Here is a 26,138-nt window from a genome sequence, read left to right as displayed (position 1 = left end):
CGAGGCAAATGCTTTAGAGCTGCAAGCTTAAATGGAAAGAGGGAACTCTTTATGTATCTACAATAACTGGTACTTCTGCAGGACCCCTGCAAAGCCTCTACACTTAAAATATATCACATCTCCTAAAGCAACTGTGTTAATGGCAGTTATTTGGCACCACTCTTACTTCTGTTAATCAGATGACAACTTTAGGCCATGAATCGGTGAAATAATATTGCTTTCTGAAATTAATTTGACTCCTGCTGTTGCTGTGTTTTTTCTCCCCCTTCTCTTTAAAGTGTAAGACACGTTCTGGCATCAGTCAGGTTACACACCACTTGTTTCTGTGTGGTTGAAGCAGTTTAGAGTTGTTGACATGGCATGAAGACTCACAGATGGGGGCTACCTCCCACCTGTCCATGGTGACTTAGTGGTCCAGGCTTGCCTGGAACATATTGGAAAAACAGTGTTGGCTCAGAGAATATCTATAGGTCTGGGAAGGAGTAATAAGTAAGTACCTTTTTTTTTTTTTTTTTTTTTTTTTTTTTTTTTTCTTCCTTTTTTTTCTTTTTTTTTCTTAACTTAGAACAGGAAAGACTTCTAGAATGAAATATGGTGTCAGGAAGCTTCGTTGATGCTGTGTTAATTCCCAGCTACTACCAGAGAGGCCATGTTTTGCTTATGCATTAAGGTACTTTTCAATATGCAGTAATGCAAGTCACCAGGGCTGCAAAAGGATGACTCATCCTTCTATTACCTTGTGAGTGCTGCGACATCTCTACATGGAAATTGATATCACCAGCCTTGTGTTTGAGTTTCTCTGTGGCTTCTATGGAGCTATGGACACAAACACTGCTCTGCAGTGTGTGGGTATGGTTTCTCACATTAAGTGCTTTGTTATCTGCCTGAGAATTATTTTACTCTCAAATCAAAAACAACAGTCAGAGCAGGTAAAAGCAGAGTTGCATCTTTGCACTCAGATATTGAAGATCTGTGTGTAAGCCTGACCTGCTTTTGCCCACCAGTGAGGTGGGCATCGCTTACGGGAGTTCTGCCATCAGCCTGCCAAGCTCCAGCTGCAGGCAGTCCAACGCACTGACCCAAATCCAGCTGATGCTCTCACTGATAAGATCCAAAGCTCTTTACAGCTCATAGGTTGCGAGCTGTTCAGGTCAACTACTGTTTCTTAGGTGGGCATGGTGGTGATGGATCAGTGGTTGGACTTGGTAATCTCAGTGGTCTTTTCCAGTGTTAATACTCCTGTGATTCTATCGCTCTTACCGTGAACACTTTCACAGCCCTATCTGAAAGGAGTCTTGCTCTTACCGTGGTCTCTTACCATGGCTGCTTGGAGGCTGTGCATCCCTCCCCATTTATGTATAAGACACAGATATACGAAGAGAAGGAAGTTCGGATCATCAGTTCATTTCTAGCCACACTAAGAAAGCCATATAGCAGAGGATTTGTTGGAAGATTTATTTATTCTTTATTCTAGTTGTCTACATTGTCTTTACCTACTGGTTGTGTTGATTTACTCACCTTGCGCCTCTCTGAGAAAAAGCCCTTAATGTTTTGTTATCAGGGAGCTCCTAGTCCTGAGGGCAGCGATCTGCCTGCTCCATGGTGAGCTGTGACGACTCTTGCCTGTGGGATGTTGATCATCTTTAATTGCTGCTGCGTCAGCAGTCACATCAGGCTGCATCAGATGACAGTATGAGACCTTACTGACAGAAGGCAGAGTTTTGTAATCCCTGCAAATCCGCCCCCCTTCACCTGAGCCCTTTGCGTTCACAGTCTGGATTTACTGACCATCTGTGAAGAGCTCTCAGAGGATAAAAGCAGCATTAATGGTTTGACCCCAAGAAAGGCATCACTTGCCTGTGGTCTCTAAGAGCCCAGTTCAGCAGGAGCTCAGAGCTTAGTCTGTCTTCTGTGTCTGCTGATACTTAACATTGCAGACTGCCAGGGGACTCGCAGGCATGAGATTATTCATTAGAGAAAAACTAGAGAGGAGATTGTTCTGGAATACAGCCTGCTTCTAAATGCTCCTGAGTGGTGTTGAAATGGGGGGACCAGCCTCAGTGATGTGCCTACGAACCTGCTACATAGAAGACTGTAAACCATTCCATTTCACTGGAAACCCACCTGACCTGAGACAATCTCATCTCTCCAGGAACTGCTCTTACTCTCATACAACAATGAAGCAAAAGCGATCGAACAGTATTAGCGTGTGTATCTTGCCCATCATCCCAGAGTATCCAGGCTTCCAAGACATTAAGGTCTGTATGCAAAAACTGTCTTTGAAATGTATAGCATTTCAACTTACTACTCTAAGTAAGTTGATATGTGCTGTGCTAATACATTTTGGGCTATGTTTTGATATAGAAAAGCTTAATTTCAAAGAGTTGTACTCCATTACATTATCAAGTTGAGATTATTTAAACATATTTTTTAAGATTTAATGTGGGAAGGGAAAACTACTTTTTAGCCAAGTTTTAGTGTTCTTCAGTTACCTAACTTACTCCAGAAGTATAATCACTCTAGACAGGATTATTAATTTTTCTGGGTCTCTTCCAGAATGTGATGGAATAGTGAGAGATCAAAAACTTGACTGCTTGTTGGTTTACATGGCCTGTTCAACCCACTAGTCCTGGTTTGTGCTTGATGTTTTTCATTCATCATTAGTAAGCAGCTTGCCAACTTGCTGACGAGTGCCCTACTGAGACATTGCTGGGCTCTGAAACCAGATTTGTGGCTGAACCCTTAGCAAGTATCTAGACTTAATTAGCAATTGCGAAAAGCTGTTTGAATGATCATTTCGTGATACCAAAGGCATTGTCAGGCATAATAAATGAGTGCAAAATGTTCCACGGTCCAGCTGTGAAACATTACTGTCTACATACAGTGTAGTTTTTCTTTTTATTGATTTGAAAGAGTAATATAATGCAAAGCAGTTCTTCCATCAAACTGAACAGCTAAGATTTTTCAAAGAAAAAGCTGTGGTCTAGCCTAATTTGGTGAGCTGAAACCATCTGGTAGTTTAAGAGACTGGGATGTCCTGGAGTATATGTGAGGAAGATGGAAATGGCAGAGCAGTAACTTCAAGAGCCCAGGGGACATTTAACTCTGGACATGGAAAGGCAATCTTTTATGTGGTGAATTTCTAGCAAACTGTTTTGGCACTCACTGATTTCCCTCACAGTCAATAAAAAGAGTCACAGCATGGGTGTTCCCCTGAAGTCAACGTAGAGACACCCACTGATGTCAATGGGAGTCAAATCAGGCCTTTGGCTATTCAAGTAGCTGAGGTATTAAAATGGTTGGCAGGGAGAAAGGCATCCTATGATAGGAAAGGAGAAAAAATCTCCATGCATGTCTACAATATACCGCAGGGTAATAACAATAAACTTCATAGTTTTAGGATGTAGAAATACATCACATGTGAAAAGTGCTTTTCTGGTAATAGTACATTGCAATTCACAGCAGAGTAAGGAAAGGAAAAAAAAAAGAAGAAAAATTTCTTACAATAGAAATACATTTTTATCACGGAACACTGCAGCTACAGGCTAACAAGATTTGAAAAGGACAGACTTCTCTTAAATTCTCTTAATACAGACAAGTGAGAGATTCTTTCAGAAAATTAGGTTTTCAGAGAGACTACACAAAATTGTAGCAGTACATCAGAGTCAGAGTTCAGCATTGTTTAACCTTGGACCAAAGCATTTATCTTCCAGAGAGAGATTAGAATTAGAGTCCTCAGGGAATTTAGGTTCAGAAGCTGAAACTTTTCCCAACAGCTGTTTACTGTGAGGAACCATAAGATCTTTTTCTACAGAAACAACCACATTTTAATTCAGATTCCTTTCACCCTTCTGCCCCACTCCTTCCCCCTTTAAACAGTTATCAAGAAATTATCCAGGAACTCAAGCCTTCAACCGGCTTCTGCAGGACTGGGAAAGAGGAAAGAGCTCTTCCTCACAGCTGAACAGTTTTCCAGACACAGCTTCATTATCCCATTGCCCGGGGGACTCCTCAAGAGGCTACTTGAAGGGCCAACCGGCACACAGCAGTGGCTTCCAAGACAAACCCTTGCAAGAGTATTTCAATGAGAGGCTGATGGAGCTCAGGAACTATGAAAGCAAGAGGTCCAATAGGAAGGCAAAGGGATTTCCTGACAAGAACCAAAACCTCTTCCTCACCCACAGAGGATCTCGGCGCAGAAGTAGTTGCAGTGCTGTGGTAATGGTTGGGTATAAGGAGACAGAAGAACCCTGCAGCTCAGCAAATCAAGAAAACAGAAAAGCGACAGAACACAGTGGTCAAAAGGAAACCCAGAATGTCCTGGACTTCTACAAGGGTGACTTTTTGGACATTTCAACCATGCACGTTGTTGCTCCTCTAGAAGCATTTGTGCAAAAAAAGTAATGCTGGAGCTGTTTACAGCCAGTCCCGCAGTCCTCCAAGTGAAGAATCGTTTCTCTTCAGTACTGTTGTAACTTCAGTAGTTCATGTATGTTAGTTCATTCTGATGCAGAAATATGTTTATGGGACGATGTTCTTTACTGACACGGCGTATCTTTGATTTCAATTATTTTCCTCAAAGAATCAGTAATATAGTCTTGAATTACTATACACAGAGAGCACTGTTCTAAATGCACACATTACTTTAATTCTTAAGTTGCCTTAAAAAAGAGTGATTAGTTTCAGTGGAGCAGTGTGGTTTTGCATTGGTAGCACGTAGTTTCATTAGCTAATCTGAAGAAGCAATATTGTGTCCTGCCATGTTACTTTGCCTGTTTTAAGTTTTCTTGTTTTTTGTTTTTTTTTTTTTAAACTTATCACTTTGACCCATTCAATCTATGCTATGTTTTGCATGGATGCAAACTACTTGATAAGAAATGTTTGATTTTGTCTTGTTGCCATGTGTTATAATCACCAAGAAGATCCTCATAACAGTCTGACACTTGAAGAGCAATGATGTAAGCTTCATTTTTAAATCTGATCAGCCACTGTGCTTTCATGGGCATACTCACAAACCTTTGACTTAAAAAGCACTGTGAGGGCAAAGTGGAAGGAATGCTGCATATCAGTGAGAATTAGGGATGTAATTTTGTAGGTAGGATCTGTCCCGCTTTTCTGTTGTAAATGTGATGTCAATATAGCAAATTCTTAATGCAATCAGAGTTTCAAATTGTGTTTATAGAGGCCATCTAAGTATACAATGTCAGCTGCAGCCAGATTTTTCTTTTACACAGAATATCAATGTTTAGTTCTACAGAGCACTGAATATCAGGCCCAAAGCTGGGTGAGTACTTTAAGCTTCCAAAAAGCATTACTGCCTGTAGTATTACTAGCAATAAAGTCATCATTACAGTGCTAGTTTGAGCTGATGTTTCTCTGTTTTCAGACATTTTTCAATGTGAATTAACAAGTAAGAGGATCTGGAGGAATTAGATAATGTATCAATTTGCTAATTCCTACTAGCAGAATGGAGCAACAGCAGGGCAGACAACAGCAGCTTTCAGGCAAATTGCAAGAACAAAAACCTCCTGTCATTCCCTTCAGGAGACTACTAAGAGCTTTCACCCCAGAAAGGAAAGGAAACAGATGAGATTTATTCCACACCCCTTTCCCAGTCCTGGGTTAAATAGCATCTATGTGAACTGACACGGCATACTGAAAGTTCTAGGTCCTTTGTGCATGGGAAAAAGCACTACATACTGAGCTAAAGGATTTTTTCAGAATTCACAGGTTGCCTTACCACTGAAAATGACACGGCGCAGCCAATTAGGGAACTTTTTTCCCTGAAGGAAAATATTTATTTTAGATTAAATGAAAGTCACATAAGGTACTGGCAATGACGTAGAGGGGCTGCATCTGGTTTCCATTGTAAATCTGCCAGAGGTTAGTTTCTCTTCTGAGAGTGTATGCATCATAATAACATATTATTATGTGAGGGCGTTATAATAACAGTGCATAGAAAGCAATATTAATAGAACACAAGCAACACTAATTTCTTGAGTGTATGGCTTTGCACCTTTGAGTGTATGCTTCTAAAATGTAATTTTACAAGTCATTTCCCACTTGCAAAGTCTTTTAAAAAAGCAACCTGTCTTCCTCCCTACTCCTGATATTTAATCATCTTTATAACACTGCAGTGACCCTGGTCTGGAGCATCCTGAGTCTCTCTGCAGACCTTTGCCACATGAGCTAAGAGGTACATGGAGCTCTGCACCATTAGGATGTTACTGAAGTTTGCTGGTAGTAGAGGAACTCTCTTTTCTTTAATTGAGAAATAATGTAATGGTGCTAAACTATACATATATATATATATACATACTATACAGTAAGCTAATGTATATAAACTATACTAAACTGTATAGACTTTATATGTATATATAATGAAAATTTGGTAAGTAAGCATCTGTAAATGGGTTACTTCAGCTGCTCAGCCTCTGCAGCAGTTTCCCTTCTCTGTTCATGACTAATCAGAGCACTAATTGTTAACAGGCCCTATTTTCCTTTTATTTTATTTTATTTACTTTTATGGTATACTGAATATGAAAAAGAATTACAAAATGCAGCAATCAAGACTCAGACTTGGCAGAAATTTGTATTGTCTCCCAGAAGCACTCCGTACACTTCAAATTGCAGTGTCTGGTCCATTTATGGTATTTTTCATCTGTGAAAACCTCCAAGAGATTCAAAAAGTTGACATGTTTTTTTTTAATTGGATTTCTTTCAAAATAATGTAATGACTTTCCTCTGAGAAGCTGCTCATCTCATGCCAGAGAAAGTGGAGAAGTCTAAGCAAGATTACATCTCTGAAGAGAGAGCGGAGCTAGATGTTGCTGTCCTGTAGAAAGGACATTGGGATACAGAGAGAAAAGAACACCAAGAACTGTTAGAGAAGTAATAAGACTTCATCTGACATTTGCCCAGATTTTTCAAATCTGGTGAAAAATGGCTTGGGTTTGTTTGGAAAGTGATGATATGCATGACCTGAATTTATGTAGTCTATTTCCTTAGGTTTTAGTGAGTACAGCTGTTGGGTGTAGCTGCTGCTTTCATGCAGTTATGCAGATAATCTGTTTTCACAATGTTCTTTTGTGAAACAACACAAACACTGTTTGCCATTTGCAGGTTTGTAAAAATATTTTTTCTCTTTGAAAAATGTCTATCATTTCTCATTCAGAAAAAGCACTGCACCACCTTCCTGCTAGTGATTTTGTAGCTACTCTTTGCCTTTGTTTTAAATCCTTCACGTACAGAATACTGAAGAGCACATTCCGATGGTCACTGTCATTTCCTTCTCCAAACATTTTCTCTCAGCCTAATTGAAGCTTAGACAACATTCTTTATAGGCCTTCATAAACCAGACAGCACTCAGCTTCAAAAAATAGTTTGTATCTTCTGAAGCCTCCATCCCTACTTTTGATTGCATCATCCTTTCCTTGAACCTGTCTTTAAGGCCATAGAGTTGTGTTGGTGACAGTTCACATTGCAGAGGAAGGCAGGGGGTGTAAGGGTGTAAGGCATGGAAAGGAGATCTCAGGGAAAACACAGTCTTGCTTTCAGATGAGAATATAAACTTCTGCAAAGCAATATGCACTCCAGGGTTTGTTTTCCAGTTCCCTTAATCTCCATGAAGATACGGTGAGATAGAAAATAAAAAGGATGGTATTTTGGAAACATATTCCACTCTCAATGAAGTCATCTTCAAGACCCCAAGGAATTAAGGAAGATGATTATATGCCTCATTAAAGCAATACATATAGTTTTCAAGTATTTAAATTATTTATTTAAAAAAAAAAACAAACAAAAACAAAAAACAAACAAAAAAAAAACCAAAGCCAAAAAACAATTAAAACAGTGGTTTGATCTAGATACAGCAGCACTGTGACATTACTAGGACATTATGTACGAAGAACCCAAGCAGCCATAGAACACAGAAGCCTTTATCTTCAATAACAATCTCAAATGAAACTAGCTTCATCAAACAATGTTAAAGATCTCCCTGGAAAGAGAAACAAAACCAAACAGCCCCTCCCCACCCCTAACCCTTTGGATACTAGGATGATTTTTTGTACAATACCAACAGCCACTAGTTCTTCTAGTTGAGAACACTTGCTTGAATTTATTACAAAAATGATCTGTTGACTCAGTTATGAAAGACAACTTTAAACATTGCTTTAGAAGTGTCTGCTCCTCTTATAGACTACAGTATTAGAAGTGCTTAAAAACATTTAATCCTGAATATGCTCTTGAAATTCAATCAGAAGGATATTCTGTGTGTTTATATACCAAATATGACTTTTAGTTTTTGAAGCAGGTGAAAAGACTAACCCTAGTATGAAACTGCAAATTTACAATTTAATTATTAGTCAGATATGGGCAACCACGTGATAATTCATGAAATCTTTAGGTCTATCTACATTGCTCAGAAACACAAAATAAAGTTTTTACAACTTTCACCTTCATAATGCTAAGATGTTAAGTCTTTCAGAAGAGTGTCCAGTGTTGAAAAGAAATGCAATTTAGGGAGACCGCATTCATATGTGAGAAATAACCCTTTTCAGCTTGCTAGTTAATGTATTTGGGAGATGAGAAAGATATACATATTTGTCATCCAGCCACTACCTGAAAAGTCCATTTTCTGGGAGTTAATCTTCTCTACAGGACCACTGATTTTCCAGAAAGCATGGAGGTCCCCTTTGGAGTCTGCTGATCCCAGCAGTGTGGTCGCCTCTGACCTGATGTTTGCATCCTTGTGACTTCACACAGCATTTCACTGAATTGGCACCTACAAATTTATTTGCAGGCTTGGCCAAAAAAGAGGAAGATTGTGACACTGAGCCAGTGAGTGTTATTCTGTCCTCTTCCTCTTAACTTTGTCTTGCCATTATAAAAAAGAGGAAGTGTTCATCTGAATGCTGCAATTACTAGCTAGCACTTAAAAAAGAAATTAATACCTCAACATTTGCATTGGATTCTCATCTTTTGTTGGAGATGACTTTACAGAAGTGAAGTGCATTCTTTTTCAATATCTCTAAGGAACTAAGACAAACCAGCAATAAAAAAGCCCTTATTTACAAGAGTCATCTCCCATGCCATGTAAATAAGAGCAGCTACATTAAATCTATTTCACTTAAATAATACAAAGGGTTGATACTGATCTGTTTTGTGCACAGACTCCCTAGTGCTTTCTATCGACAGATAGGGAGCATCTCTCCATGTTTAAAAATGGGAAAGCAAAATTGCAGAGAGGCTCCTCCAAGGCAGTGATATAAAACATGAACACAGTAGGAACAAAATCCACCACTGCTGGCTCCAGGCACATCAAACAAGGAGAATACTTTTGCACAAGCAGTAATATTCATCTTAGTACATCGGCAACAATCTGTTTCAAATCATTTCTTTCATAAAACCCATTTGTCAGCATGCTATCTAGGCTGATTCATCTGCAGCACTTTGGATTTGCTTTATCCGAGAGAAGTCTGAGGGAGGTGAGCATATAATACTGTAGCATAATGTGGGCTTTTTTCTTTGTTGGTAGTTTTCCTAAAGACAAAAATAATACTGCAATATTCTCTGGACCAGTTTCTCCCTCTTTTTCAGCTAAGGACAGAATGATATCACCAGCCAGGATGATATAAGTAATACTATTTAGTATATCTAAAGTAGACTGTTTCCCACCCAGCACAAGAAAGTGAGAAATCGTTTTAAACTTTCGTAGTCCTTCAGCTTTAGCATAAGATTGTTACACATTACTACTCCTGCTTTAAAAAAAAAAATTGTAGTGTTTTAAATTACAAGGCATATTTGTAGAAGGCTTGACAGACAATTCCAGAATTATCTTTTTTCCTTGGAGGTACTGAACAAAGTCACTGAACAGATTCTCCCAAACATCACTGCCAAATGCATCTCTTTGGAGCCTGAGACAGAATTGGGACCAACTTCAGGCAGGAGAGCCTTTAAATCTCTGGATCCCACTTCATTCACTGCCAGATTTCTCTACAGCAATGACAGACAAGGAGTCCAAGTGGTGTGTATGTGAGGTTGGCACCCGTTACCTACGTATTATAAATTTTACTCTGAACTTGTAGAGTTTCTGCAGGCCACTTTGTGCTTCTTGCTATGCATGTGAAAGAAGATGGTCTGCATCTGAAGAACAGAGCAACCTGGCTATGTTCTATCAAGCAAAGTCCAATCTTTTCGAAGACTGCATGGGAAACGCTTAGAAATGTTTTAACAAATTATTTCATTTACAATCTAACAAATTGTAAATCTGAACAACAAAGAAAAAAATCACAGCTATGGAGAAGCAACCTGTTCCATATATATCCACGAGAAGAAGTGCTGTAAGGATGTATATAAGGGTGTGCATTTATTGCTCTTCCAGAAAAGTCTACTTAGGAAACTCCTGGCTGAGGCTCAGCCATGTGCGAATGCAGAGCTGTGTGATGGCTGTTGCCACAGGCTGAATGTGTACCTCCTTTTCTGTTCAAACTGTTGTGTCAGCCCTCCTCCTAGAGCTGACACTGACTGTAAGCCACGGGCTCAACTCCATCTTTAATATGAGTTTGTGTATGCTATTCCAAGGTTATTGAAAAAACTATAAATAACATATGATAACAAGGAAGAATGTGCTGTGATGTGTGATAGTAACTGCCATTTCACACATGCTGAAGATACACACATAAAGGTGGTTTTCACCCTGTACTCCAGAGCTCACACCCTTTCTGTCGTCCTTTTCATGGTTTTATTAATATTAAAGATGCTTTTCTTGTCAGCTGAAGCTGAATCTCTGCTGAGAAGTTGGATTTAAATTCTTAGGCTTTGACAAAGGAAGCAAAAAGTTAAAGTTAGAACTTGAGTTCTACTTGAACAAAGTTAAGAATGAGTGCCTGAGAATCAGACACTTCACTGTGTCAGCAAAGAATGATCTGCAACTGCTGATGGCACTCTTTGCCATAGTTGCTGGTGGAAGGGATGACTGCAAAACAAGATGGGATCAAATTGTTCTTATGGATACCTGGCATTGTCCCTGAACTGCCAGTTAGCAGGCATCTCTAATCACTGCAGTATTGAGCTCTGCCTTTCAGTAACATTCAGTTTGATCTGCAGTAACTGGTACAATTATCTTCACACCTTTACCAGCTTCACAAGCAGGTTCTTGTTCAGCAATCTAAGTCATATCCATTTTTGCAAAAATCTTTTTTTAGATAACCCAGATCAAGAGTGTACATGTAAGAGTTTATTATTATTTAGAATTATAGAATTACCAAGGTTGGAAAAGACCTTCAAGATACCTACTCCAACCATCCACCTACCACCATTATTCCTCTACTACACCACACTCCTTCGTACCACGTCTACATCTTTCCTGAAAACCTCCAGGGACAGTGACTCAGCCACCTCCCTGGGCAGTCTGTTCCAGTGCCTGACCACTCTTTTGGAGAAGAAATTGTTCCTAATATCCAACCTGACCCTCCCCTGGCACATCTTGAGGCCATTCCCTCTAGTCCTATTGCTAAATCTGTAATTTGTTACTTTACCTTCATTACTTCTTTGTTTAAAAAAGCTTTCATACAACCAGAGAATGGAAAAATTCTAGAAGACTTAATTCTTTTACAGAGACACTATACAAAATGAATATTCATCTGTATCAAAAAGTGTGCAAACTGGTAACTGTTCATTAAATTACTTAGTAAAGATTTAAAGATAAAGAAGATGCTTGTACAATTCAGGGTTAGATGCAAAAGATTTCTGATTCTTAAAATGAGCTACGTTTGCTCATCTGTCTACTTAAATCAAGCAGCTAGACCTGAACTTCTGCATTTTTTGAAAGAATCTATACTGTAACTGAAAAGAAGATGAATTAATAGATTTGGAAAGCTATTAAATAACCACTACTTCCTGCTCCTTTGCTATGTGCAAACCCACATCAGAAACTATTCACTTTGAATCAAAATACTAGAAATCCCCCTACAAATGCTCTCCAAGAAAATTGTAAAATGAAATTATAACTCTGTTATTTGAGATCTGCTGAACACCTGTGGCTCCCAGTGTTTTTGAATTTGGCTCAGAGGCAAATGACAAATGTCTCTGGAAGCAAAGCAGGGCTTCAGCCCTGAATTGTGTGTCCTCATGGTCACTCTATAGGAGTGAGAGGACTGTATTGTGCGTCTGAGGAGTTGAACAAGGACTTCAAAAATAATAGTAGAAATCAGCAATGAAAAGACAATCCTGCAGGCTCTGTTGACGTAGGCAAACCCTGACCAGAAGATTCGTAGGACTGCTCATTACCACTAATGATAATGTAATGATGTAAAGATCAAATCTTTCAGGGATACTGAGTGACTTCTGCTGATTAAGCATCGTAATACTGTTCAAAGTTTGTCACAAAAGATAGCAACAGGGATGCAGCATGAAATCTCCCTCGGCTGCTCTTGTTCTCTGTCTCTCCTCTTACTCTCTCACTGCTTCCAAAGGGCTGGGATTCAAAGGGACTTAATCCCAGGCTTGACTCTTCAGGTGTGCATAAGCGTCCTTGTCCCACACGATCCTGAAGGTTCAGGATACCAAACTGTAGCATAATAAATTCCAAGCATCAGCTGAATGCAGCTGTTGTCATCTGAGGACTTTGCATTGTTCTTGTCTTTACTGTTGAGTCCTAAATGCTGAGTAAGGAACAGGCCCAGCTGAAAGGAGAGCAGGGAAGGCACATCTGTTGTCATTCCCCGTTGTCATATAAAGAAGTCATCCACCACTAGTTAAGGCCGATAGCATCTAAGAGCTATAACACCATCTACATCTATTTTCAATGTGCTCACCAGCTTTCACTAAAGGTTTTATTATTATCGGGATTGTATTTCCCAAATGGGTGATGGTAAAAAAGACAGAAAATTCAGTCTTCATGTGTCACATTGATCACACATAGGAAATGAAGCTTTCAGGACATCTGCAGTCTTATCAAATTTATGTTATGAAATATTAAGGGGCTAAGACTTCCCTCAGCTGTCATTTTCTTCCCCATCGTGGGATAGGTAGATATTATCTGCCATATTTTTCTGATGAAAGAATGTGCTTGTCTGTTGCTGTGAAGTGAGATGATGGTAATGGAGAGAAGAACTTAGGCTTTCACTCTAGTTCCCCATCCAGCAACTCTTTCCTAGCATCAGTGCAGAGGATGAAGCCAGCTGAGGGTGCACAAACTTACAGTATGCAATGCTACTAGAAAGTGATGTCTTAGAATGATAAAAATAGATTTGAGCTGCAAAACCCTTAAAGCTGTCTAAGATGTAAGATATGCATCTTGTTTCAGGTTCATATGTATCCATGGTCTGGTTATGATACATTCCTCTACTTCTCATCTACATATCTTCAAATCAGGTGAAATTCCACGTGTATTGAAGAAAGTCTGTGAAAATCTCTTGGAGCAAGTGTATTTTCATGCCAAGGTGACTTAATCTTGCAGACTTAGGTGGCTCTACATCAGGCTGTGAGAATGGAATTGGAGGTAATAGTCTGCTCTGTGCACAGCTGCTTTCATTTCTACAGTATTAATTCCTCTCCTGTTGAGAAGCTGAAACCATTATATTTTTAGTTTATAGCTGATTAGAAAGTTACTCAAAATTCTCTTTGTTACTGTTTCTCTACAACCTTGTATCTACTGTATAAGATCTTCAGTGCCATCATCTGACATGGGAGAGTAGCTGAAGCTCTCCCTGAGCACCATCTATATGGGAAAAGGAATTTCCCTGCCAAATTGACCTGAAGAAAAAACAGGAACATATTCTTGGTGATCTTCTCACATACTTTCTGCATATCTACTAGTGACCAGGAAAACTGGAGGATTTTGTAATGGTATGGACTTGCATCTTAATGTATTTTACTTCAGAGAAAGGCACCAAAGCCCCATCTTCCTTCCTTAACTTTTTCCTCTGTAGGCTGCTTTATGCAAATCCTGACCCTGATCTAACTCTCTCCCTCATGTCTTCAAGTTGTTTTAACATCTGATTCCTGTGACTATCACTCATAGCTTTGTCACTGCTAACCTGCATTTTTTTTTTAACCCTTCTGCACTGGCCAGAGAGATAGAACATAACATATAAAATGAATAATCTAATGAACCTTGGCCATTTACTGGAACAGTGCTTCCTGGGGTAACTGTGCTGCTAGCTAACGTGGCTTTAGACATGTCAAGATGAGCATCAGATGTTCCTCACTGACCCAAGGGTGAACTTATCAGTCTACTCTGGTGAATACTGTGAGGTGAGGAACCCTCTTTTGCAGAACATGCTGGGCTACAGAGACCTCACTGGGTGCACAAAGGTTTTCCAGCTCCTATGAAAGAGAAGGAACCGTATTTTTGATGCTTGAGCATGATTCAGGTGCCTCAGGTACCACTACTCATCCTGACTGATCCTGTTTGTAAGTGGGAATAACATCTTCAAAAGTGGTTAAAGGATCCTGGGTAAAGAAAGAGGGAAGAAAAAGTGGGAAGTCTTGTTTCATAACTTACATTTAATTCAATTAAGTTGAGGACTTATTTGAGGGGAACAAGTCATGTATGTTTGATATGACAAAACAAAGTGCAGACACAGGTTCTGCTACTGCCCTAAAGCAGCTCAGACCCCACTCTCAGTCTCCACAGGTCAGCCCTAGGGAGCTGACATGAATCTCATGGTGCAAAAACTAGACTATTGCATTTCTCTCTTGCTACCTGTTTGATATGAGCAGTGATGAAAAAGCCTTGGACTTTTGTCCGCAGCACAGAGAACGCTTTGCTCTCATCATAGTGGGTGTAGGATTCAAGCCCCTGAAAAACAAATGGTCGTTTGCTTTCCCAGTCAACTCTCACTCAGTTTCGTACTTCAACAACAAGAACAACAACAACAAAAGTGAAGAAGGGTTTAAAATAGAGTACACTTTCTAAAAAAAAATATTATGATGATCTAACAATGTTAAATACAAATCTCAGCTGTGCTGGTCTGTTGAGATCACAAACCTTAGGCATAGCAAGGAGTATTCTTGAATACATCAAAGCCTTGTCAGCATCTTTTCGCATTTAATGCAAGACATTACAAGTTAATGAAGAGGAGAAACGTATGCAGTGTTGCTGTAAACGAAATATACAGATGTAAAATAATTAAGAATAACCTGTTCTGTAAAAATGCATGTCAATAAAACCCAGTCTGATAAAGTGATTTATGAACAGTTTTCTAGAATCACTAAAAAGAATGATTTCTCATTTGAGGCTCTGGAAGTCTTGAGTCACATTTTTTTTCTTTTAAAAAATGTCTTAAAACACATGGCTTTACAGCTGCTGCTTGGAAAATATACACCTCCAAAGTCTGACTTTCATTTAAATACAAATGTACAAAATGTAAACTGAGACAATAGAGAAATTTACAAAACTTTTCTTTAAAAATAATAAAGACAAAATTCAGTTCTAGTATGATGCTATTTAAATACGTGCAAGTAGTCATGTTCATTGAATTTCTATTGCAATGTTCTAAATAGACAAATTTGATTCACACAGTCTTGAGTGCCACCTCCAGAAACAGACCTGAGTGGAAATTTCTTCTTAAAATGCGAGGCTCCACTGGAAGGAATGGGTAGAAAATCTCCATTTTGGGGAGATTCTTTTTTTTTTCACTCAGTGGTGGATGCTCTCTCATCCATAGAAGCTTCATAGATTATAGTGGAAGGATGCAATGTTTGATAAAACTGAGTCAGAACTAGCTGCTTCCAGTGGAGTTTGAACTCACGTGATTTGAATTTATGTGGTGATTTAAACTGGCCTTCGAATTTGAAGAACTCTTTGAATTGTTCTGATGCTACAGAAAGATGAAAAAAATGACAATTAGCTTCTGTAAACGTGCCAAGCTTTTCATTTGATGGTGATAATGCACTGAATGCCCTGTAAGATCTTTGCATGAAGAACTCAGGGTGTAAAATATTCTTTACTTTCTTACATGTATTCTCTCTAAGTCAGGAGGACCATGGGAGTTCTTGAGACACATGAATTCCAGGAGTAAAGTCAATTCATTGCACAATATCAGTATCTGCTAAATCTGATTTAGAGAGGCTACCCGCCAATGATGAGGCACAGCTTTTACCCTACAGAAATACAGAAATCAGTCTAGGAATGTTATTTGGTTTTGCCACAGTGCCACGTCAAAGCTGTATGTCACAAACTCTCTGACTTCACAGAATCATTGAATCATTAAGGTCAAAAGAGACCTCTAAGATCTTTTAATGCAACTGTCTTGGTTGGACTTTGCTCTCCTTTTTAGAGTCCTGGATTAGAGCCTTGACTACATCATTCAGCTTTTGAATTTTTTAACACATAAATCAAGAGTTTTTAAGGAACTTATAAAAAAACATTTCAAAAAGCATTTCACCACTGAAAAATAGTTGGAGTATGAAGTTTTCAGCCACTGGAAACAAAGCTGATGAAAAAAAAACAAAGGTTCTGGTCATTAAAGAAAATATCACAAGAAATAGGCAGGAAATTTGTGACTATGCAGTATTAGTCAGGAAGCTGCCAGGTAACCATAACAGCCAGCCCTCTCTAAGGTGTACTGTCTTCGTCACAGCAAAAATACCAGTAGAACATGGACGTGACATTGGCCATCTAAACCAGTGTTCCTGATTCTAGTAAAAGAATATCTCACCTGTCGTTTAAATATTCTCTGTAGCAGTCCTTTCTTGGGTGGCTCCGGGGGGTAGCTTTTATTTAGGTCTGGTGAAATAGTACCATTTGGTCCAAACACATTTAGTTCTTTAAAACATTCCGTTTCTATCATCTAGTGTAATACAATAAGAAACAAGTCTGCATTAAATATGAAGTACCAGTTTGTCCAAAGTCAGGATTGGGATCACTATCTGCCATCAAAGGCTTGAGCAATATATTAGGAAATTTAACAGTTGAGCTCCTGTTGGTGGCTATGGAAGGTAAGTATGTGGTATGAAAAAGAGGCTGAATCTGCTCTGTATGTTTGCACATCAGTCTTACTAGGGCTGCCCCACATAACTTTCCATTATATTCTTTACTACTGTGGAGAATATTAGGTAAATTCAGGCATACCCACAAAATGCCCATGGGCACCCCTCTCCCCAAGAGGATCTGCTGTTTGATGTAGAGTTGGATTTACGAAACCAACTGTTCATTCTGCTTTCATATCAAATAGAAATAAAGATTCAGATCTGGAAACCCTGGAACAATTCAAGATTCAGCCTGCAGATACTGTTGCAGCTGCGGACCTACTGCAGGTTCAGAACAATAGGTGAGATGAGGATCACAAATGGAGGAGCTTCATTAGGACCTCCATCCATCCTGTGGAACTTCCTCTGAGCTGCTGTCAAAATACCTCAGTAGAAATACAGGAGAAGGAAGTACAGTAGGTTCCTTGCCAATTTACACAAATATGCACAGCCAACAGATACAGCCACCTGAACTTGACATCTGTGGTACATTATAGATCTTGAAAGAGGCCATTTGTAACTCATGAAATCATTAGAGTCTGGCAAGTTATCCAGTAGTTATATATTACTAGAAATATATAGCTTCTCTTAAAACATCTGTTAGGGGTTTTATTGGAGTCATCTTACTATGACACATCCTTACCTCATTTTGCCATGGAATAGACACAGATCCTGTGGAAAACTTGGAATAGAAATCATCATCTGTCTGGTCCAGGTTTACTCCTTTCACTGTGGAGAATTGCTCGATGTCTAACACATCCTTGCAGTATACTGCTCTGGGCTATCTCAGCAGAAGAATTAGAAAACAGCAAGAGAAAGAATAATTCCAAGTCTGACCATGTGCTTTTTTCCAGTTTCAGTCAAGTGAGAACGACTCACAACAAGTGACTATTTGCATCCTGCTTCTCTAGACTTGCTCTGCCTGCATGTTTATCATCAAAGGCTGATTTTGCTTTAAGCATGTTAAGAGTCCCACTTTGAAGTTTTTAAAGCATCAGTGCAGCCAAAGTGGGTTTTAGTCATCCATATAGCATATGGCAAAGAGGTGAGAGAAAAAGGACAGAAAGTGCAAGAAAATAAAAATCAAATCCTTCAGTACATTTTTTAGAGATGGAAGAACAGAATATTGAGTGACATACTGGAGACAGCTCTGAAAAGGGACCTCAAATAGAAGTGTTCTGCTCAGATAGCTGCAGGTTTTGCAGTTTAAAAATGTAAAGGAATGTATTCCAACTGCTAAAGAAAACAGAAGAGGTTTGGCATTTTTCCATTGTTTTTATTAATAGCTCAACTGCTGGAGGCTGTCCAGAATCACCTCTATTAACTCTTTTAACTTGGCTGCATTTCTTCAAATAAATAGTCAAATGGCTTCACCTTTTAAAACTACTTAATTTTCTGGGATTACAGGCAGGAAACTTTGCAGTGATGCTCTTTTAGCTTATATTCCATCAGTCAGCCATAGAAAACAGAAAAAGTCATCACTAGCTACCTGATATAGCGTGGTCATTTGTGTGCTTAGAGAGCTTCCATTAGCAACACAGAGCTACATTTTGGTGCACAGGACTCACTGAGGGCTGGTTTGAGGGACTAGCCCAACCACCAAAATCAAGAACAGGTTGAATTGTACTGTCAACACAGGGTACAGTGACTGCAAGACCAGTGGGCTGAATGCAGTATTTTATCTGGAGCTGAGCACTGTGACCAATAAATCAAACTAACTCCTGATGAAAGTCCTATCTGCTGGAGGCTGCATCCCTCTGCCTTTCTGATGACTGCAATCCACAGCATTTTTGTGGAGACATAGAAGACTAGAAGAGGATGGAGAAATATGGGTTAGATTACAACTTCTGCCATTGGCTATGTAGCTTTGGGCAATTCATCTGACTTCAGTAAATACTTGGAAATCTATGGATGAAGTGCCAAATAATTTAAATTAGGGCCAGCTCCTGAGTTCCCAATAAATAGCCATAAAAATTTATGCGCCCCAGCTTCAGCAAATATGTCTCTAAGAGGTGCCTTCTGGGCCTTACATGCCACAGTTAAGCTTTTAATACACTCTGGCAAATCCCAAATTTCAGCCCAGAATTTTCTAATTTTCTACATCAGAAAGAAATAGTAGCTTGTCTCCTATTTCTTCCCACTAAAGCAGGTCATAACACCATGGGCTAATTGGCAGGAATAACTAGGCCACATAGTAAAATGTAAAGCAAAACCAGAGCAGCTAAAGTAAACTTTTGTAGCTTTTAAACCACTTTGGTTTGGTTGAGTTTGCAGCAATGTGAATTAGAGCTGCCAAGATGTTACTTTTCTTAATATGTTAAAATGGCAGTGTTTCCTTAGAACCGTATGGGAACTTTTAAGACAGGAGGCCTCGCCAGAAAGAAAGCCCTGCAGGAGGAAAATACTCAGATAACTCTGTGCACTGGGGTTGAGAGCTGTACCACAAAAGGGTGGAAAAAGTTTTCTTATTACCAATGCAACAAAGACTTTCAGTATGTGCAAGACTGGAATATAGGTAAGGACTCAGTGTTGGGCTCTATTCCCCATGAGCACTAGCAAGTTCAGAACGCTGTCTCAGGTCCAAGCGTTCTGCCTGAGGAGACACTTGATATCTGGACCTGCTTCTGATTTTTTGTAACAAATGTCTTTTTTTAATAAGAATCCCATGCATTCCTCAGCTTTTTAGAGCTTTGGACTTCGTAATTCTGATCTTACCTTTGTATATGTATCTATATACCTATATGTGTTCTCATGGCTTACACCAGTGATTTTTCCTTGCACAGTCTGGTCCTAAACATTCATTCACTCACTAATACTGCAGACAAGGGAACAGAAAGGTTCCAAGTTTAAAGTTCGGGAACTAAGGCACGAGTGCTACAAGTGGTGCCTCCAGTATCATACAGGAAGACTGTAAAGTTAGTGGGAATGAAGCAAGACCCAGGATAACACCCTTCATAGGGACCCAACCACCATGCATGCACCCATGTCTATGGAGCAGCTCTCCTCTCCAGCCTCCCATCTCCAGCCCTATTGCTTATCACATCTTCCTAGGTCTGGTACCCATAGATATAGTGATGACATTTCTAAGAAAAGTTTTGGAAACAACTCTCTTGAAATAGGCCAGTGGTGTCCCCCCTATCGTACTTACATCAGGGACAAAGGGAGGATCCAGCATTCCTGCTTCTAACCGCTTGAAATTCATGCTTTTAAAAAAAGGGTGCCTCTTCACTTCTGTTGCACCTTCACCTTGACAGCCCAGCCGCTGCTTCACATCTTTGGTGAGGAGCTGAAATATGCCAAGAAGATGGGCAAAAATGTTAGAATAGGAAGAGATTTTCAATAATATTTATGTCTGCAGTCATTTTTGAATATGCCCAGAGGGATGTGCAGAGGAGAATTGTAATTGCTGCTATTTAATGGCCAAACTAAAATGGATTAGGATACCACTGTTCCAAGTGCTGGTTCAAACCTTTGGAAATTACCTGCGCTGAAGTGTTTGAAGTCAAAATAGTGATTGCTTCTTCTGCTTCCTTTCAGCAAATACTTTCTAGACAAGGTCTGACATACTCATAATATATATATATATATATTCATAAGTCCCATTTGCTTTATCTCTGTTCTTTCTTCTTCTTTTTTTCATTGCACTCTTGTAAGAATAGTTTTCCTGTGCTGCTCAGGGTGGGTTACTTCACTACCAAATTATATTCTCCTCCATTCAGTGCAGAATACTATGTTCTCATGGGCCCATCTCTGCTGAAGCCAAGGGGTGTTTTGTCCATGGCACTACAAGGTTGCATCCAGAAGATAGCTCAGAGCACCAGTACTAGTAACTACCCTCAGTTCAGCTTTGTTTGTTTTCAGAGCAGGGCAGTGCACCGCCAATTCCTGCTACAGCAAGTCCTGCCTACTTCCTGGGTACTCATAATGGAGCAAATAAGATTGACCAAACTCAGCTGCCTCAGTGTGTAAGATAAGCAGGTCCATATACACAAACACAGGGATGGCAGATCCTGGAGGACCTTGTATGGATGAAGCAATTTAACTGCAAGAAAACAGTTAAGTGAAGAACACTTCTGGCACACGCTAGTTGGTGGATAAGAAAACTGATTATGCAGCCAATTCTTCAGCAGAATGCCTCTTCTTTTATATCATGCGTATAGAATCAAGCAGGCTAAATCGGTGTCTTACGAGAGCATATCTAACAGCTGAAGAGGGGGCAGAGCTCAGCACACAGATGACTGCTGCAAAACGATGATCGTTTGTGACAAGGACCTTTCTCAGTGCACCGCTGACTTCAGGCAATGCAATGAAAAGGGAATGTTAACAAAATCGTTTCCATTTATTCCTTCCATTCAACTTCAAGGAAGTCTGCATGTATTCCCCTTGGTACAGCAGAGAAGTGTAACTCAGAGCTCATTGTAATCTGCCTGGACATTTCAGCTGCCTGTTAAAAGAGATGCATTACGTGTGCCTTAGCACAACAGAAAACGAGGTGTATATTGAAGACAGTTGTGTTTACAGAAGCGTTTAGATTAGTTCTGCTGGAGTCTCCGCTGTGAGGGAAAGACTAAATCCATGCACGAGGAAATAAAAACTCCAGTCCATTTCCGTGAGAAGGGTGTCTCCTGGAGTCAGGCATGCAGCCAGGCTGACAGGTATGCACACACTGCTCAGTTCTTTTGATACTCTGATTTTTAAATGACTGCTGGAGCTAGGGGCTGAGGCATTAACTCAAGCCGGTAGGGCGGCCTCAGAGCCCACCGCTACCCCACAACCGGCTGAGAAGGGAGGAGCAAGGGCCAGGAGCTACGGGGCTGAAGCGGCTCCGGCGGAGTGGGGCGCGACTGCCGGGAGGGCCGGCGACCGCCGGGGGGCAGTAGAGGAAAAAGCAGCGCTGCGGAGTGCGGCAGCGGGCGGCGAGGCCTTCCGGTGCCCCGCAGATGGGACTCGGTGGGTGAAGGGGCTCGGAGCTGTGCCGGGGGCTCTTCTGCGGGGCAGGGGTTGTGGTGCCTGGGGGAAGAAAGGCTCACGTCTTGCTTCCTCTCCCGTATCCTGCTTTCCTGCTCCAACGCTAGAGCTGCGGTGTAGTAATCTTCTCTCGTGCTTTCCCCACATGGCGTGTACAGTCAGAGCTCATTGAAACGATTAGCAAAACTCCCCCGTCTTGCCCAAGGGAGACTCTGCTGCCGTGCATGTCAGAAGAGTGGTTTGGGTTTCCCGAGCATCTGTGACTGCCATGGTACTGAGCCCTTGGGAGTCCTACAGGTGCTCTTAATACTCGTTGCATGTGAAAGCCAGGGCAGTCCTGGCAGAGGCTTACTTAGAGAGCAAGAAGCAAATGGCTCTGGGAGGGCTGAAGAGAAGAAGCAGCGTTTTAGGAGATCAGGTAAAAAATCAGCCTTGCTTTGCTCCTGGTTGCGAACCAGGAGCCATGCAGCTTCCCTGCTTAAGACAAGGTTGTCCAGAGATGCTGACATCTCTCTTGAGGAGAGTTCCGGGAGAGGCACAACAGAAAGAAAATAAGAAACTGGGAAATTTTGGTAAGCTCTAGATGAAGCCAGCTCTAGAAATGACAACAGATGAAACTAGATGCATCTTGTGGATGCTAAGAGATAGGAGGGACTACAGTATCTTTCACAATGTCCTCACAGACATTCTAACCCCTTTCTCCTAAGAATAATGAGTCTTGTAACATTTCCTGCAGCTCCAGAAGAATTCTGTAATTGTAAACCTGCATGTGAGCCTGAAATGTGCATTCCATTTGGGAATCTCTCCAGGAAAAGAAAATGGTGATGACACTTACACGTTTTGAGTCATCTCTACAGGTTTTTGTGCTTTTTATTTTTTAAATTCCTTTTCAAAGTATGTATTTAAAATGAAGAGAGCAGAATAAAAGCAACTACATCAGTCTGATGATAAGCCCTCCTAGGATGGCAATGCAGTGATCCAATCATACACAGTTTCCATCTAATTTTACAGCCAGAGCCTATGGAGGATTCAACTGTGCTGCAGATTTGAAGATGGCTTAGGTCATCCAATCATGCATGAAGTTGATACCAAGCGGCAGAGCTTTATATCCTGGTAATAAAGGCTCCAGATGGTACTGGATATATATAAGTAAGGATTTAGTCTAGCCTTCAGACAAAGCTTGACTAGAATAGGTCTTTCAAAGAAAAGTCCTGAGTAGCTTTGGTGAAATTACGTTAAAGTTCTTTTTCATGATGTAAAGATTTCTGATATGAGTGATGTAAAAGTATCAAAATTTGATCCCATCTGGGGATTCAAACTATGCAATGTCTGGGACTTTTTCCAGGACTTTATTTTGTTCATAGGACACTCCCTTTTAGAGGGGAACAGAAGGCCCAATTTGCAGATGTGATCCTTCCCATAGGGAAGTCTGCTGCCTCCATGGGGCCTGGGGAGGAAACAGTCTAGGAGGTTTCTGGAGCACGTGGAAGATAATTTCCTGACACAGCTAGTAAGAGAGCCTAGCAGGGGAGGCTCTCTAGACCTGCTGTTTACAGAGAAGGACTGGTGGGAGACAGTGGTCAGAAGCCTTCGTGGGCATAGCACCCACAAAATGATAGAGCTGTCTATTCTTGATGAGGTCAGGAGGGGGGTCAGCAAAACTGTTATTTTGACCTTCCAGAAGGCAGACTTTGGGTTGTTAGGGAAATTGGTTTGGAGGGTCCCATAGGAGATGGTCCTGAAGGGCAAAAGTGCCCAGGAAGATTCCTGAAGAAGGGACTCTAAAGGGTGCAGGAGCAGACCGTCCCCATGTGTGCTAAAATGAACCAGTGTGGAAGAAGACCAGCCTGACTGAACAGGGAGCGTTCACAGAAACTGGGGGAAAAAGAATTTACCACCTTTGGAAGAAGGAGCAGGGAACTTGAGAAGAGTACAGGGATGTTGCTAGGATGTGCAGTGAGAAAATCAGAACTTAATCTGGCCACCATTGCAAAAGATAACAAAAGGTGTTTTTACAAATGCATTAACAACAAAAGGAGGCCAAGGAGAATCATAGCCCAATGTAGCCCAAAGCAGAAGAAACAAATCTCCCTTATGCATGAGTGATAGTAAAGCTTATTGCAAAGGCTTACAATAGAAGATTTATTAATCATTGCTATCATCTTTCGCAACAGCAATAATAATCATTTGAAGAGTGAGTTATTCTGCCAAGAATTATTCTCAGGCAATACTAATAAGCTTTAAAGTGTAAAAATGTGTGGATAAGTTGGCTTCCAGGGACAAAAACAGAGAGAAGGGATGAAAGCAGCCTGTAGTAGTTGTAGAAAGATAATAGTGTTTCTGGTGGTGTGTAAAAGATAGAAGAGATTGCTTTTATGAAGAAAAGAAACCATCATCTTTCATTTGTCTGGGGAGGCACTTCAGGAAGGAAACAATTACAAAACTGCTGAGGTTTGGAAGGGACCTCTGGCTGGTGTCTAGTCCAACTCTGGTTCTTCTCAGAGCTGCTATGAGCAGGTGCAAGGCCCCTCTCAGTGTTGGTTGTCCTCAAATTTGAAAACTCCACAGCCCATTTTGGCAACCTGTCCCAGAGTCTGACTCCCTCCACAGGGATAAAGCATTTCTTGATGTTCAGAGGAAGCCTCCTGTGTTTCAGATTGTGCCCACCGTCTCTCCTCCTGTCACTGGGCACCACTGAGAACAGTCTGGCTCTGTTCTCTTTGCACCTTCCAGTCAAAGATCCCTTTTGTGGACTAAAATGGGAGCTATAGGAATAAGAAATAAGAGAAAAGCTAGTCTGCAGGAAATGCAGACAAACAGGACACTGTCAGAGTGAGAAAGGCAGACCAGTAAGGACCATCCAATACTGTTGACTTGTATGCACTTCAAGTCACATCCTTGGATACAAGACTGCACTTGTCAGGGGAAACATGCATGTACATCAGTGAAGTACAAGTCACAACAATGAAAACCAGGGAGCATTTCCTAGAAAGACTGGATTTTTTCAGAGGAAAAAAACCAACAAAACAAAACATGAAGCTGTTATGTTATATGGGAACTATGGGTTGGGGAGCTTCCCAGAAAGACAGCTGCCCCTGTTCCTAATTATTTATTATTCATCTCTGTTTCAGTCCAAAATGAGGGCTGATTTATGGGAAATGACTTAGAAAATGTAATATGGAAATACTGGATGGATAATGATTAATGGAAGCTATGATATATGCCTGCAAAAAATGCAAAGGGCGTAAGCATCCAGGAGGGGAAGGTTGACATGAGGTGACACCAGAGGGTTTTCATGAGTGAATGAATAAAGACAATATATTTCCTGATGGTAATGCTATCAGACCATAGAGTAAGGTCTGAAGAGAAGATCTGGAGACACGGTGGACATGGTGGAGACGTGTTCCTCACTCTTGGCCTGAAAAAGAAGAAGGCCTTCCACTTTGGATCTGTGTGACATCCTAAGTTGGATTTTTGTACTACAACTTTACGCTTTGCTTTGCTGGTATAATGGAAGCTTAATTACGGCTTTTTTGTTTCTTTGATAAGTTGCTGATACAAAGCAACAAAGTTCTGGTTTTCAATACAAAGAGCAAAAACAATTTGAGAAAATATATTTGAATGATGGATTGTTTAAGAATCACTTGAACAAAATGACTTTTGGGTGGAAAACCTCAAGTTCCCTCATGCTTAGTATCAGAAGTAAGACTCTCCCACTGTTAAGGCACAGCAATTGTAATCCATTAATATTCACAAAGAACAGCATTGTCTTTGGTCCAATTAAGAGTTTGCACAAACTACCTAAAGAAACACAGCAGGATTGGACAGCGGAAGCAGTAATGACCAAGATGTCATGAGTGATTTACATATAGTTCATGCCTGCCTGAGGCAAGGGAATGAAATAGAAGATTTTTTGAGGTTCCCTGAAGCCTTGGGTTTGTTCTACGGCCTGAAGATGAAAATGACCACCACAACATATTGACTCTCATCGGCTATTCCCCTGGGAGCAGTAAGCAATTTTCAGCACCTTCCTGTCAATGCTACATTGAATTCTCACCATAGAAGTTCTTACCAACTCCATCATTTCTCTGCAAAATATTTTTTTATTCTGTTATGCTTCACACCTGAAATTACCTACAGAACAAGAAATGAGAGTATCATTTTTTTCTTCATGGCATTTTCATTTCATGCTAATT

The 26,138-nt window shown here is 40.4% G+C and overlaps 2 protein-coding genes across 3 annotated transcripts in view; both read right to left on the bottom strand.

Moving 5' to 3' along the window:
- Positions 1 to 26,138, bottom strand: part of INPP5F (inositol polyphosphate-5-phosphatase F) — a 949,391-nt gene that overhangs the window by 147,984 nt on the left and 775,269 nt on the right. The window lies entirely within an intron of this gene.
- Positions 10,283 to 26,138, bottom strand: part of GRK5 (G protein-coupled receptor kinase 5) — a 162,475-nt gene continuing 146,619 nt past the window's right edge. For both annotated transcript variants that reach the window (XM_048944067.1, XM_048944069.1), the window contains 4 exons: positions 20,123 to 20,260; positions 17,618 to 17,755; positions 16,665 to 16,796; positions 10,283 to 15,824 (listed from right to left, as the gene is read on the bottom strand). In XM_048944067.1, coding sequence (XP_048800024.1) covers positions 15,726 to 15,824; positions 16,665 to 16,796; positions 17,618 to 17,755; positions 20,123 to 20,260 — 507 coding nt within the window. In that variant the 3' untranslated portion in view covers positions 10,283 to 15,725. The remainder of the gene's footprint in view (positions 15,825 to 16,664; positions 16,797 to 17,617; positions 17,756 to 20,122; positions 20,261 to 26,138) is intronic.

The sequence above is a fragment of the Lagopus muta genome, chromosome 5 (assembly GCF_023343835.1).
Source record: "Lagopus muta isolate bLagMut1 chromosome 5, bLagMut1 primary, whole genome shotgun sequence".
NCBI lineage: Eukaryota > Metazoa > Chordata > Aves > Galliformes > Phasianidae > Lagopus > Lagopus muta.
Note: the sequence above shows the minus strand (reverse complement) of the source record. Positions and strands in the feature narration are given on the sequence as shown.